Source organism: Ciconia boyciana, chromosome 3, assembly GCF_034638445.1.
Source record: "Ciconia boyciana chromosome 3, ASM3463844v1, whole genome shotgun sequence".
Classification (NCBI taxonomy): domain Eukaryota; kingdom Metazoa; phylum Chordata; class Aves; order Ciconiiformes; family Ciconiidae; genus Ciconia; species Ciconia boyciana.
The window spans coordinates 79,472,534-79,487,360 of record NC_132936.1 but is presented as its reverse complement, the minus strand read 5'-3'; the positions used below and the strand labels follow the sequence as shown (position 1 = coordinate 79,487,360).

The 14,827-nt window shown below is 42.6% G+C and overlaps 1 protein-coding gene across 1 annotated transcript in view; it reads left to right on the top strand.

Moving 5' to 3' along the window:
• The window catches only part of RPS6KA2 (ribosomal protein S6 kinase A2), a 183,784-nt gene that overhangs the window by 91,763 nt on the left and 77,194 nt on the right, over positions 1–14,827 (top strand). The window contains exons 4-5 of the mRNA XM_072856239.1: positions 12,106–12,186; positions 13,005–13,084. Of these exons, the coding sequence (XP_072712340.1) occupies positions 12,106–12,186; positions 13,005–13,084 (161 nt within the window). The remainder of the gene's footprint in view (positions 1–12,105; positions 12,187–13,004; positions 13,085–14,827) is intronic.

Sequence of the window (14,827 nt, the reverse complement as noted above, 5' to 3'; positions counted from 1 at the left end):
CTTTAAATATTTATCTGCTCTCCTCCTGTCTCCCTTTAGTCATTGCTTAGTACAGTTTATGTTTAGCTCTTGGCAGTTACCCAGTGACATAGGAAAAAGGAAGATTTCCTCTTCAGTTAGGTATTCTTTTAGAGTTCAAGCAGCTATGTATATTTTCAGAACTGTATACAGGGACCAAGATGTAGATGGTGAGATCCTATTAATGTCAACAGCGGTTTTACTACTGACTGCTTTAGGGCCATGATTTCACCCAGAGACTCTCTGAACTTAGTCATATCTTCCATGAGGCTCCCTATATGGTAGTGGAGTCCAGGCTGAAAAATAATTTGCAATTGTTTGAGCACTGTGTTTCTCTCCTCGCAGGAGAAAATGCTAGGTCAGCCTTTTTTTCTTGTTTGTGTGGCCAAGGCTTGCTGGTTGCAAAGCTTTAGTCAGTGTGTCGGTAACGACACGAGACCAGGCTTTCCCTTATGCGCTAATTTAGGAAATAACCTTGCCTTGACTTCACACCCTACTTGCTGATGGGACTGGAGGCTTCTTCAGTGACAGACAGCCGTCTCGCAGATGCTCATTTATTTTTATGAGGCACACATATCAACGGAGCTATATTAAGCATGCTTGCGTAGCATGTCAGGGCCTGGGCAAAGCAAAGGTTTGGTTTGCCTGAATGTTCATATTAAATGCCGCAATTGTCTTGTAAATTTGAGTTGTAAATTCCAGTCTATTTTACGTGCAAGTAGCTCAGAGGGCTGGGTTGCAGGCAACCTGATAAACCATGCAGGACGAGGTTTACAAATAGAAGCTGTCTCAGGGCTTAATATCTCCTAAAACTGCGTGTCCTTGGTTTTGGATGATAAGCCACTATCCCAGCTTCCTCAGTGATGCCTTAAATATACTAGTTACTCATTATACAAACCAAAATATTTGGAATTTAGTAACTAAAATGGTCACCCAAAACAATTTGTTAGAGCAAGTCAGATTGGATTTGCTCTGTGTTTACCACATCCAAGCAGCCTAATGGAAGAAGTGTTTAGAGTGAGAAGTCAGCCTAGTGCAGTCGTGTCCAGGTCTCCTGCGTAGCTCGGGGTGAATGTTAACATTTGCCTCATGCTCCATGATCGATCCATGCAAACCCTCCCTTCTCAGAAATGCACCTCTCACTGTCCAGCCACAGCCTTGCGTTACCCAATAATTAAGGTGTCAAACCGCTCTCCAATTAGGCCAATCACAAAAACATTACTTCATAGTTTTGTATGATTCCCCTACGTTGGGAAGATATGGGGTTGGGCTTTTTGTTTTAAAATTCCTGGTGGGCTCAGTGAACATATTTTTCCTGAAGCACCCATAAATCCTCTTTTTTATTATTCCATCTTCTTCTGAATGTGCATTATGATTGATAAAGAAAAGATTCAGCGTACCTTTTCTGGTAGAGTGTCTATCCACGTGTTCCTGTGGACTGTTGAGTGAAATTTCACTTGAAAAAACATTGATAGTAAGCATTTCAGCAGAATACTTTGGTTTGATTGTATATATTTTTAAAATTTATTTTATAGTTGTACATTACAATTAGTGTTTAAGAAATAATAGATCAAAAATAAATTAAAGCCCTTAACAAAACAGTACTTTGATGCACCCAAAACAATTTTTTGCAATTTAATTTTGACAAAACTTGCTGAATTTAGGCTTTTTGTTCCAATTCAGAACAAAAGCCACAGCAAAAGCATCTTTGAAAATGTCCAAAATTACAAGTTTCAAGCAGCTCTACAGAAAATATTTACCAGGATTAGTTCCGCTTATGAGCAAAACTGCCCTGGTGGCAAATGACAGCATCCCAGTACATACATTCTCCACAGAGGGATAATACCACATTTCCACTCCTTCCAGGAATTCTCACTTAATATTATATAAAAGATTGTTGGTCTTGTCCATAAACATCCCAACTGGGCCAGGCAGAACATTCCATACCGTGCCATTAGACAAAATACTAGGGGCTCATATAACAAAATAGAAGGGACTTGGGTGGACTTTAAATTACTCTCATGCAGGGGCACTTTGCCCTGAATTAGTGTCCCAAGGAGCTCCCTGGGGAGCTCCAGCACCATCCTCACCCCCTTCCAGCTCTGCCAGGCTTTGCAAGTGAATTAGTAGTTGCTCAAAGATCCTGAAGGAGAAGAAACTTCCCTTTCAGTACAACTGGCTTTTTAGGCCCAGAGAGATTAAATAAAGGGGGCAATATTTTTTCTGTAGAAGACTGGCACAAGAGGGAATGTCTTTGCATTTTCACCGCTGAGCCAGTGGTCACTCCCAATACTTTTCAGTTATAAAAGCCGTATTTTTGCCTTTGATGATACACTGCAGAACATATTTGTGGTGAATACCAAGGCACAGACAGTTTTCACACTTCCAGAGTAAAGTAATTGTGTTGATAATACAGAGATGTTTTAGTTGTTGCTGCACTAGTCAAGGACTTTTCAGCTTCCCGTTCTCTGCCAGGTGCAGAAGAAGCTGGGAGGGGACACAGCCAGGAGAGTTGATCCAAACTGACCAAAGGGCTATTCCATACCATGTGATGTCATGCTCAGTATATAAAGCTGGGGAAGAAGAAGGAAAGGGGGGACATTAGGAGTGATGGCGTTTGTCTTCCCAAGTAACCGTTACGCGTGATGGAGCCCTGCTTTCCTGGAGATGGCTGAACACCTGCCTGCCCATGGGAAGGAGTGAATGAATTCCTTGCTTTGCTTTGTTTGCGTGCGCGGCTTTTGCTTTACCTATTAAACTGTCTTTATCTCAACCCACGAGTTTTCTTACTTTTGCTCTTCCGATTCTCTCCCCCATCCCACCAGGAGGGAGTGAGCGAGCGGCTGTGTGGGGCTTAGTTGCCAGCTGGGGCTAAACCACGACAGTAATCCACAAACTTTATTCAGCCCTGCCTCTAAAACCCACAAAGCAGGTGTGTCTTAAGAGCAAAGAGCAACAACAGTTGATTAAACCACGCTGGGCTTCAAGCTTAAAAGGCAAGCAGTAGAACCTGTTGCCCTGAGAGACCCAGCAGTTCCTGGATGTCTGGATCCTTGCCATCTCAAGAAGGACAAGAGAAAAGCAATTTCTTCTCTGTGCCTGTTGACTCGGTAACATCGCAATAGCAAACACAAGGCGAATGCTCATTTAATATTGAAATGCCCCACGGGTAGGAAACATGAGGCTTGGTGCTGCTTCTCCTGTGCAGCTGCATGCAGGTTTGCCAGCGCCGCAGCAGGGCAATGGCTACGAGGGAATTAGAGTCTGACAGGAGATACCAGAGAAGTTTGATGGAGAAAATTCAACCCTCTTTGGACTGTATTTAACAGTAGCATTGAGGACTATATGTGCCTATATATCTTCTCTCTGTTGGATTCTTGTAGGTTGGAACTAAATTTTAAATATCTATTTTGTGAGGGGGAAAAAAAGCCAACTCTGTCATAACTGGTTTAAGCAACTTTTCTTTATTGCAAAACTATATGAAACAGCCACCAGTTTCTCCCTTCAAAGAGAAGGGAGCTACCAGTTTCTCCCTTCAGAAAGAGGAAAGCATAATTTCCAGAGCTACTGATGGATGGTGTTTACTGGAACCTGTGAATTCTAAGGCCAGTCCTCTTATTTGTGTGTCATTTTGAAATTATGCCTATTCCTAGAGCATAGGTAATTCTTGCCTGTCAGTAAGAGTTAATATTGAAATTGTTGCTATTGCCTACAATAGTAATAATGATAATAATAATAATAATTATACATCTGTTTAACTGAAGCAAATATAATAAAAAATAGCAGTATGTTACAGTAGAATTCAAGAAACAAATATATCACTTCATGGATCATTTGACAGGATATCGCATCCACTAAGATAAATAAATTTAAATAAAAGATCTGCTTTACATTAAAAAAAAAAGATGGCCCAGGTGCAGCTATGCATAGGTGTTGAAGGCTTTCAGTTTTGCACAAGTCGTGGACAGATGTATTTCCAGATGCAGGTTTTGGCTTTTTAGAGGAAGTTCCATGCTAGCAAATGGCAGCTTTCTCCGCTCTTCATCAAGCTGTTTATTCAGTTTGTTTTTAATTATGTTAGTTAGAACTGATTTATGCGATTGTAAGGGGTGTAATTCTGATTTTGTTGGTGTCGTACATCACCACAGCATTTGGCTTATTGGATATCATTGCACGTCTGCAGCTCACAGACCTTGGGGGGGAAATGGATTCACCTGGGAGCTATGCACAAGAACATCTGTGTATATTCAGTTGGTCCGGTTCTGTTTAAAAACACACAAAAATTGAAATTTCACGTCTGCATAAGGACATGAGGTTTATATGATCATCCGACTGGCCTGTCGGTCAGTACTTCTCTAATGATGGGGTTGAAGCCACTGGCTAATTTGAGCCAAAAATCTGAAACACACTTAAGCTCCTGCAGCATCTGTGGGATTTTTTGACGAGGGAGAGAGATCCAAGTTGGTGTCCCAGTGGGGAAAAAGCGGGAGGTTGCAGCCGCCAGAGGCTCTACCGGGCCAGAGGGAGCCCACTGAGCAGCACCCGCAGAGCTCAGACCTGCTGCAGCCTCTGCAGGCTGCTCCTCGCCCAGCAAGGCTGTCAGGAAAACATGGGGGATTCATTTCCAGCAGAGTTAGTACGTCCTAGAAACCTGTGCTTGCTCCTGGCAACTCCCATGTGATTTTTTTTTTTTTTGGTAGCATTAGGCTTCACCAATCTGGCCTTTCATTCTCCTTGCTGGAAAATTGAGCAGAGGTACTTCAGAAGGATATTGTGAGATTTAATTAACTTTTCCAAACATTTTGAGAGAATAATGAATAGGTGATAAATAATATAAATGGAAGCTCGATATTAAAAGTTTAGGATCAATTGAGAGACATCTGTCATTCCAGATCTCAACATTGAAGCATCCAAGCTACTTTAAAAAAGAAAAAGCAAACCAAAGGAAAGTCTTTGATTTCTTTAAAGCCAAATGTGTTGTTTCATGTAAAAGGGGAAAAAAAAGGAGGGGAGAGGGAGATAAAATGACCTCCTCCAGACTCTGGGCTCCTAAAAACCAGTCTGTGTTCGTATTGATTTTTCAGAGTGCCCTTCTACAAAGGAGTGTCTCCTGCTCTGTAAATCTGTTTTTTCTGTTGCCGCAGCAGCGCCAGGGCTGAGTGGTAAAGCTATGTTTTTAATGGCTCTTTCCCCATCTCTAAAAGGTTCCATATTTGGGGGCACAGAGGATCTTTCTTCCAGAAAAATAACCTTCATGAAATTACATGCATTTCAAAACAAACGCGCATAAAATCCCTACATGACATTATTGGTATACTTCTATATTCAGGTGTCAACAGGACACTTTTCTGTTTTTCTTTGTGTTGTAATAATGCTCCGCTGATAAGGTGCAACATGAAAGGCTGCTCTTTAGAAGATTTGAGTATAATACTGTGTGGAGCAGAAACACAGAAATGCAAGTAGTATTTCCAAGCAGAGCTATTGAAGCTAGATTATGATCTTTTTTGGAAAGCCTGTATTTCTCCATATCTCGGGTAATTAGTAACCACACGTACTTTGTCTTCCAGACATACGCAGTGTGGATTTGAAATTAGAATCTAGCTCTCTGTTTTTGTCTACAATAGCCAGCATTAAAAACAGATGAAAATAACAGAAATAGAATTGAAAAGGATGTTACACATAGTTTTATGTATATATTCCATTTTCTATATCACTCGTATGTTCCAGTGCTATGTGAAGAATTTGAAATTGAGTTGTGTGTTCCTGAGTCCGAGTTATATTTTGCTTTTGTTCCACATGAGGCACGGTGCTGAGTTTTAGGGAAGTGAGGAGTATAATGGATGAAATTTAAATCCATCCTTCTATTCACTGATTTATTTCTCCAGCTACCAATATTTTTTGATGGTGATTTAATTAAGTTAACTTAGTTTCTAACTCCCTCTGTTCTTGCTTTGTTGATTAATTAGTGCTCCGCTCCTGGCTGAGCAGGGATATTTCTTACTGAAAGGTCATTTTGAAAGGTAGGGACAGGCAAATCATTTATAATCAATAATGCTTTTTGCCAAACATCTCTGCGCAGATTGTGAAACCATTCACGTTATTCGTGTATTTTCTGTGTGTATCTTCCTGCAAGAACAGCTTTCTGTAAGGGGCAGTTGCTGGTGTCAGACACGCAGGGGGGTTTCTCTCCCTGGTGTTGCAAGTCCAAGGGATTAAGCAGCACTTCAGGTAAAATTGTCAAAAAGGACAAAAGGCCATAAGGACAAGTCACTGAGGCACCAAACCCATTGTCTGACAATGCATTCCTATTTAAAAAAATAAAAAATAAGCTTTCAAATGCCAGTTTCAGCCTGGTGACACCGAGAAGGTTGCCTCCAAAATCAGTGGAGAGAGACTGGCCCACTCAGAGAGGCAACCAGAGCACCAGGTCCTGCCTTGAGCCACCTCTAGAGGACTCTGGGGAGGAACCAGGCTCCTATGCCTCAAGGCAGCCAGCAGGTATTCACACTGGGACTAGAGTTATAAAAGGATCTATGCACCTAATACCAACTTACAAAAAATAAGTTATCACTCTAGTGCCTTTGAAGAGTGGTAGAACCGTCTTCAGCTTTAGATGCTTTGCAGAGCTCACAAAATCTATCTCCATCCCCCTTTTAAAACAGGATTTAGGCTAGAAGTCATTTAATTATTTCTAGAAGTGTATTGGAGCATCCGTTCACAACACATGAACATGCAAATGACTGTGGTCATGAGCAAAGCAGAATTGTGCTGGACCTCAGCTAACGTGTACAGAAAACATTTCACCCATGAGACTCTGGATCCCTGTGCTGTTGACCGACACAGGTGAGAGCAACACCCAAGTTCAGCAGCTGTGGAGGAAGTCGGAATTTATCTATCTCATACATCTCCACACCACCTGCAGGGGCAGCCAAAGCCCGGCTCCCTGCACTGTTGCTGATCCCCAGAACAGGCAAGGTAGAGGCAGGCGCACTCCCTTGCTCCACACTGGTCTTCCTCGTAGACATACGTATCGGTTCCTGTCTCTTAGCCCTGATGCACCACGCCATGGTTCTTCCCGTGGGTGAACCCAGGACAGGTTTCACTGCATTGAGGATTTTGCTGTTTATCAAGTCTGACTTGCAGCTCAGTGCCCTCAGCTAAGGCAGTCCATTAAGATGTCTGTAATACACCCTCCCTTGCTGGATTTTGCTTTACAAAAACCTTTTAAAGAGGAAAGCCCTAAGTGGAAAATGGTATCAGTCACGGGAGCACTAACTTAAAGTGTCCGTGCCCTGCCAGGATCCATCTGGCACCAAGGGAAGCGTGGTGTGGGACGCATGCGGGGCACCAGGGGGGTTTCAGCCCAGGGAGGAGGGCAGAAGGAAAAGCTATTTCATTTTTATTTGACACGTGAAAATTTAATTAATACCAATTTAAATTTGATGCATGTGTTAGCTTGCACAAGGCTGTAGGTAAAACCGTCATGCCTTGTAACACCAAATCTATATGCAAAAACAAAAACTGCACTGCAAGTTAAATTGAAAATTACTTCTCTTGAAGTAAAAACATCAAATTTTACTCCAGGTAAGTCTGAAGACAGAGAAAACACCAGCAAAGTATTACACACAAATTTAGAAGATAGCTTACACAAATTTAGAAGATAGCTTCAGGATAATTTTCTTCTAGTAGAACTAAAAATTACTTTGGGCAGCAGTGAGAAGGGTAGTATTAAATAAAAATGGTTGGAAGTTATTCTTTGGCTAAAGACATGCCAGAAGCAATACTCGGGCTCCACTGAAACCAGTGGCTGAACGGTGTTTAACTTCACAGAGCTGTGACTTCAGCTCAGCTATCCAGTCACTAGATATACAACAAGTTATTTTCCCCTTATGGTGAATTAGCTATAAATTTTAATCAGTATTACATTGAATAAATTAGTGTCTCTTTTACAAACTTCCCCATTACAGCTCCTGTAGGCCATGGTTTCACTAATTAAAGTTCTCATTGCGTTGTCTCAACATCCTGCTGAACCAATACGATGTCATTGCATGTACATCAAGGGATGTCCCTAGATCATCATTACTTGACAGTGTACATAAATTACAGATGCACTGACTCTTAGTTTTTAAGTGTGATATATGGACAAGAAGTTCATTGGCTGAAATTTAATTTATATTTCTATATTTAAATCTCAACCAAAGTTGATATCATGAGAGCTTCAGAGAGGGAAGCAGGATTACGGTTTTATTTTCTTATTCAGAAACAGCTAGTCCGTTATTGAGAAGGAACTTTTTTTCCTCTCCTTGGAAGATGCTCTGAATACTTCTCCCTTTTTCCCTTTCCCTTCTGTAATTCATGGTTATTAAAATTAAAACAACCCAAGAAGTAAAATTCGTACCTTAAATAAAACCCTCTCCTTAAGCATTCCGTGTTAAATAAAGTAAGCAGTAACATCCTTCTCTTTGATGTTCAGAGCTAGACAGACAGAAGTGGATAAGCTCTATTTATTTGCATGTATCCTCAGATGCCTCCACTTCTCTTTCATACCACATTAATACCTGGAAATGGGAACTGGTTTTATTTCAGGGTAGCAGGTGCTTCCTCTGCTGTTACAGGCTCCACCAGCCTGGTCCCTTCTGTCTCGTGACACCAGGGATTATTTCAGGGATAGCTAATTTGTCCAAGATCATGCAAACAATCTTCATGACTTTGTGCTCATTGCTCCAGGTTATGTTCTCTGCCTCCGACTGACGTATAATTTAAAGATAAGTGGCAAACCCTACCTTTCAAACCAAATTCAATGCTGGGTAGAAGGGGCAAGAGTTTAGCAGATGAGCACTATTTCCAGTGAGCATTTTAATGACAGAGGTAAATCTGCGGTAAGCATTACCTGCCCAAGCCGCCTGCGCTCCCTGCTCTGTGTGCTGCACTGAGACCCCTGCAAGTGGTCAGAATGAGTGAGGATGGGGAGCTGAGTTATTTGCACTTTTCTCCGTGCCTTTGGTGTACACCCCTTGTCATTACCAAGGGATGGGCAGAAGGAGAGGCTGTTCTGCAGCACCAGGCAGGTACCTGTGTGGAGAGAGCCCAGCCCTGTGCTGAGCAGTGCTGAACTGAGCTGCTCAGTCGTCTTCCCTGAGGCTACTGAGCTCCAGTGCTGGTTTTGCAGCTCTTTGATAAGACCATCAGAGAAAAGGGATTCACTCAGAAAGGAAACCATAGAAACAGGACCTTGTCAGAGATCCAGTCATTTTGGACAGGAGCGGAGGAATTCATGGTGGTACATGTTCCCTGATCCCCAAATGAGACTAAGCAAAGACACACATGTTTGCTTGGTCACCTGCGTAGAAGAAAATATCTTTAATGTTCAGTCCTCATCCTCCCTGGCACTGCAGCAGCTATTCAGACTCCGTCCATCTCTCCCCGTACTGCTGGAGGAGTCCCTCGGTAGCCAGGATCTAGCAGGCTGGATAAGCAGCCAGGACTAATTCAGGTCATGCTTGAGCAAATTAATCTAATTATCTGACTGCCAGGATATAAGAACTAGAAGGGAGACTCCCTCAGCAGAGCAGACTGGGACCACTGAATACTGGAAAAAATTTCCAAAGTGCAGAAGAAAGGCACTTTCCAACTCACCGTACCCAGAAGATGACAGAGGAGTCAGACTGAGCCAGAGCCTCATGCTGTTGAAATGTTATGTCAAACTGCCGTCTCTTCTTAAGCTACTTCCTTATGCATATCAAACCCATGTTGCCCCAGTCCCAAAAATACAAGAAGGTGGAAGAGCAGGGGAATTCCTAGGTGTAACTGGGATAAGAGAAAATAAATCTTCCCTCCTGCTATAACAGAATTGATAATAAACCACAAAGGAGAAGGGATTTAACCTTGCATTAAATATTATGACAGTGGATGTGCAGCATATGGTACAGTAACTAACTCTGACAGTGCCCTGTGGTACGTAAGCTGGTGCAAGCAGGTAGATGTCTCTAGGATGCTACTTTGGAGGTTAAAATCAGGCATGGCCCAGGCGTACGGAAGTAATAGCGTAAGAAAAATAAAGTGGGAGAAAGCAAGTGGATTTGCCTTTCTAGAGAATATTATTAATAGGTTCTTTGGTAGTAGGACTGCATAAAAATCTGGGCCTATGTACCTCCTACCCTCAGAGCGTTTAAATCAGGCAGTAATTTGGTGCTGGAAGATAGGCAGGGCAGGTCACCAACTCATGTGCAAGGCTGTAATCCCGATTACAGGTTCCAGTTATCTTTTTTGGCAGCCACTGTGAAGGCGGTGATTAGAGCAGCTTTGGAGGAGACTAGGTTCGGAGCGGTTACGGGGCCACGGCTCCAGAGAATGAGGTGTTTTCTGTGATGGACATAGCCTTTTCTTTAATGTCCCTGTGTCTCCAGGCATGCTGTATACGTGTGGGGAGGAAGGTGACGTGGCAGCCTGACAGGTCCACAGCCTGTAAGCACCGCAGCAGTGCCACCACGGCAGCGAGCAGGGCACAGCGCAGGGGGCTTCGGCAAAGCGCCTGGCCGCACAGCCGTGTCTTTACCTGTTCAGAGGTTGAAACGATGGGGACAGGAGGGTGCACTGCCGTTCTGCCAGCCTGTTCTCATGCCTGTGCAGCGTGAGTGCAGAGAGACACTTTATTAGGCTATCTAACCAAGCTTAATGAGAAATTAATGGGAAATACCCCACGTAGAGTGTTCAGCAATGCCTACCTGTCCAACAAGAACTCCTGCCTGGGAGCATCACTGATCTACAGCATGAGAAATACTCTGCCTTCACGTAGGCTAAACATTTTGTGTGTGTATGGTGTGTGATTTTTACTCATGCGATAAGATTAAGATTCTGAGATTCCCTTTGTTTTGATTTTTAGCTGCAAGGTAGCTTAGGTTGAGTGAGCTACTGAAGCTTACATTGTTATTGACCTAAGTAAAGCATAAAAATCGCAAGAAATCTAAGTGTTCCTCCACTCCTATTTAAGGTTTTCAGATCAGCCATTTTGGACCTGGTTCTGTGCATCAATTTCTGAAGTACAGCAACAGAACACTTGGTTTCATTATGGCATGTTCATTACTTGGGTGCTGAGAATACTCAGCTTCTCAGCAGATCCACGACACATGCAGGTGATGACAGAATCTCACTGAGATCTCGGGCTTTACCACCTAAAATAGTCTCATAACATTCCCTGTAGATGCTTTCAGCTGAAAAGCATATTAGCATTGTGTTACACAGAGAAAGAAGAAAATTTCAATGATTTCATTATGGAATTAGTAAAACTGTGATTGACTGAAAAATGAATCTGTAAGATCAAGAACTGATAATGTGGGGACTTGAATCCTCCTCAATGTCTGAACATTCTGCTAAATGTTTTTGCTATGAAATCTTCAACGTCAGTTTTGATTAGTTTGAACCCAGTTCACCTCTGTAACTATTTTTTCTCTTACTCTCTATTCATCTCAACCACAAAAAGTATTTTTCTCACTGCTATCACACAATAATTTATCTCTACACATAAAAATAGTTTTTTACTATTTTTAATCAGCCTTTTTTCTTTATTACCGATTGTTTGGGTGGTTTATTGGAAGCTAAAAATATTTTATATAAATCACTTTCAGAGAGTACTATTCAGTGATGTCTCATAAACGCTGCTAGCATCAGCACAATACAAAAAGTTAATTTGCACAAGGTTAACCCGACAAGCTCTGGGGCTGGTACATTCCGTTTAATCTTAAATGAGACAGAGCTATTAATTTTATATAGTTTTAATTTTCACATTAGCATTCTCTTTTGCAAAGCATAATCAAATTCCTGTTGTTTGTAATACTGTAGTCCTTTTAGTTAGGGCAGTTCTCTACAGAGGAAGACAGGGTGCCTTCCTGAAGAGCTTACTCTTTGCATAGCCAAGACGGGCAGAAAAAGGGGACACCAGAGAGTGGCGTGATTTGCCAAAGGTCACACCACAAGCCATCAGCAGAGTGAGAAACAGAATCCAAATTGCCTGAACCTCATTCCAGTACTGTATCCAGTGACCATGCTGCCTCTTAATATGTCGCTGTTCTTATTGTTCTTTCTTTATAGTTCGGGATCGGGTGCGATCAAAAATGGAGAGAGATATTTTGGCAGAAGTGAATCATCCTTTCATAGTCAAGCTTCATTATGGTAACTATAATAAAATATAATTCATGTTTGTCCTTAAATTGGTTGGGGAATTGTAACTAGATGTGTTATAATTTCGTACAGATACCCCCTGCCTACTTACGATTCTGTCTGTAACAAAATCGTAGAGGCTACCTGTGTGAAATTCTTCATTTATGCTAAAGGAGAATATCCTTATAAGTAGGTTTTAGTCATTTCTCTATCAAAATACATTTGTCATAAAGTCTAATGTGATAGATTTTGCTGGTGGGGTAGCTGGTGAGTATACATCTGCCAACCCCCTCACCTGCTGTCAGGTATCATTTAGAAAACCAGAGAATCTAAATAAAAACTATTTTTAATAGTCAGAACCAGTCCAAATTTGTGTATGTATGTATATGAATGTGGTGTCTTGCTGGAGCTGCCTTCTTCTGCCTCACCAGCTCCCTGAGGAGCCCCATTATTACTGTAAAGGGTCTTCTGAGGACATTTGGGATAGTGCAGGCTCTTCCTTCACACAAACCTGGGGGCTTCTCTCTATGCCTAGCCCTCAGTGACTCCTGGTGTCTTGTGCAATGGAAAGCAATATTAATTCATAGGTGCTTAGCATGGAAAAGAATATATTAGTAATGCATCGTTGTCTCTCAGCTGATACCATTTTTTCACATATTCTAAGCTTGATTGCTTAGTTCTATAGAGAAATTAAATTTTTCTGTTCTCAAAGTGCTGAAATGACAGGGAAGCTAATGGCATGAATGATACACTGCTAGTCAACAAGATAAATTATTCGGAGACTTTACCTTGATTCAGACTTCCAACATCTCCATCCTTTTCCAATGCAGCATTTCAAACAGAGGGAAAGTTGTATCTAATACTAGATTTCCTGCGGGGAGGGGACCTTTTCACAAGACTCTCCAAAGAGGTAAGCTGATAGATTTTAACTTTAGAAATGAAAGACTGTCCCAATTTCCAGAACTCAGATGAAGTTGGTGGGAATGAAAAATGGCATTGGGAATAGTCCTGCTATATATATGTAATAGAGCTGTATCATCTTGCATCTTTAAGTGTGTTCTTAATAATTATATTTGAATTATGCCATAGGTACTGCAACCAATAGCACGTAAGCATCACTGTTGGAGAAAACTGCACCACTGCTAAGCTATTCCCATAGCAAAATAGCCCCAGACTCGTTGCTCACAAAATACATCTTGGATGTGATGAGAAGCAATCTGAGAAATAAACCCTCAATACATTTTGCCCAGGACATGGGCAGAGAACTGCTGGAAAATCACAACCTCTGCCAGCAGACAGAAGAGATGGCCGTAGGTCAGGGGCCGACCCCTGCAGCAAGCGTGCAGGCAGAGGGGCATCAGCCGGCGAGCGGGGAAAGAGCCGTCTGCTGGGAGCAGGTTGGAGGCCACGTGCCGCCCCAGGGCTGGGAGGCTGGCTGTCACCCCCCTCACTGGCTCTCCTCCTGCCTGCCTGGGGACACCTGCTGCTTCCATCACCTCCCTGGGCTCCCATCCCTCCACAGCTTCTGCCCTGGGCAGGTGCTGCTGCTGGATAAAAAGGCAGCCAGGAAACGGTCCAAACTTGAGTCTCGCTAATGGCCGTAGAGAGCAGCAGCGGCAGGTTTTCTAGGTTCATTTAGCACTTGCCTGCATCTCCAAATGCCTCTTCAAGCCAGCCGTCTGCATTGCTTGAAGCAGTGTATCCTGCATTTAGCCTCAGAGAGCCCTGCAGGCAGTATGGGAGGCTCCAGCGAGGCAGCCCTGCCACCCACGGGGGCTTGTCTGTGCCCCGGCGTTCTCTGCCACCAACAAGATGTCCCCAGCCCCTGGTCTCTTTCCAGGCTGTGGGGACAAGGGTGTCAGCAATCACCTAACACACGACCTTTAAAGATAAAATAGGGACCTTTCAAATGCCATCTAGAGAGGAAGCCGTGTTCGCTCTTCTTGATTTGGGGAGTTACTGGTGGACTAAAAAAGCTGTGAAAACAGTACTTTCATTCAAAAGTTCTCTAGCTTTTTTTTTCCTGATTCCTGGTTCAGTGACATGCTGCAGGCTGCCGTGTGCGCCACAGCTTGGGAGCCCAGGTATTTGCTCTCAAGGCTTGTTTGCTAATGGGAGAAGACATTAGCAACAGGTTAATTACACTGTCGAGTAATGATACTTGTAGAAGTACTTAGTACATGGCAGCAGTTATTTTTTACGTGAGGAAAAAGATTAAAGAAAATAAAAATATCCTTCTGCTGTTCATCGTGAAATCAGGCTTTGTCAGTGACACAGCACGCTGTCTTAGCAAGGGCCTCTCCAGTTTCATGGGAGAAGAGAGAAAAAGTGATTCTTGCCTACAGAGGGCAGCTATAGGTTCTGCAGTTAGGGAACTCGAAAGTGAAAGAGAACAGCTCCGATTTTGTACTCCTTTAAAACTTCACATTTTCCCCAAAGCTTTTCCAATGCAATCTGTTGATTTCTCTGCTTTATACTATCAAGAATGAGTCCTCTTAACTTGACAGTCCTTTTATGCGTACTTCTTTTTTCAGTGTTTGCAGCTCATCTTGTCTACTTATACTTTGCAGCTGTTTAGTAGTGGTAAGGTGTCGCAAGGGAAGACCTTATGGGAAAGCTTGTACTGCTTGCAATTTGTTAATTACGGACTTGG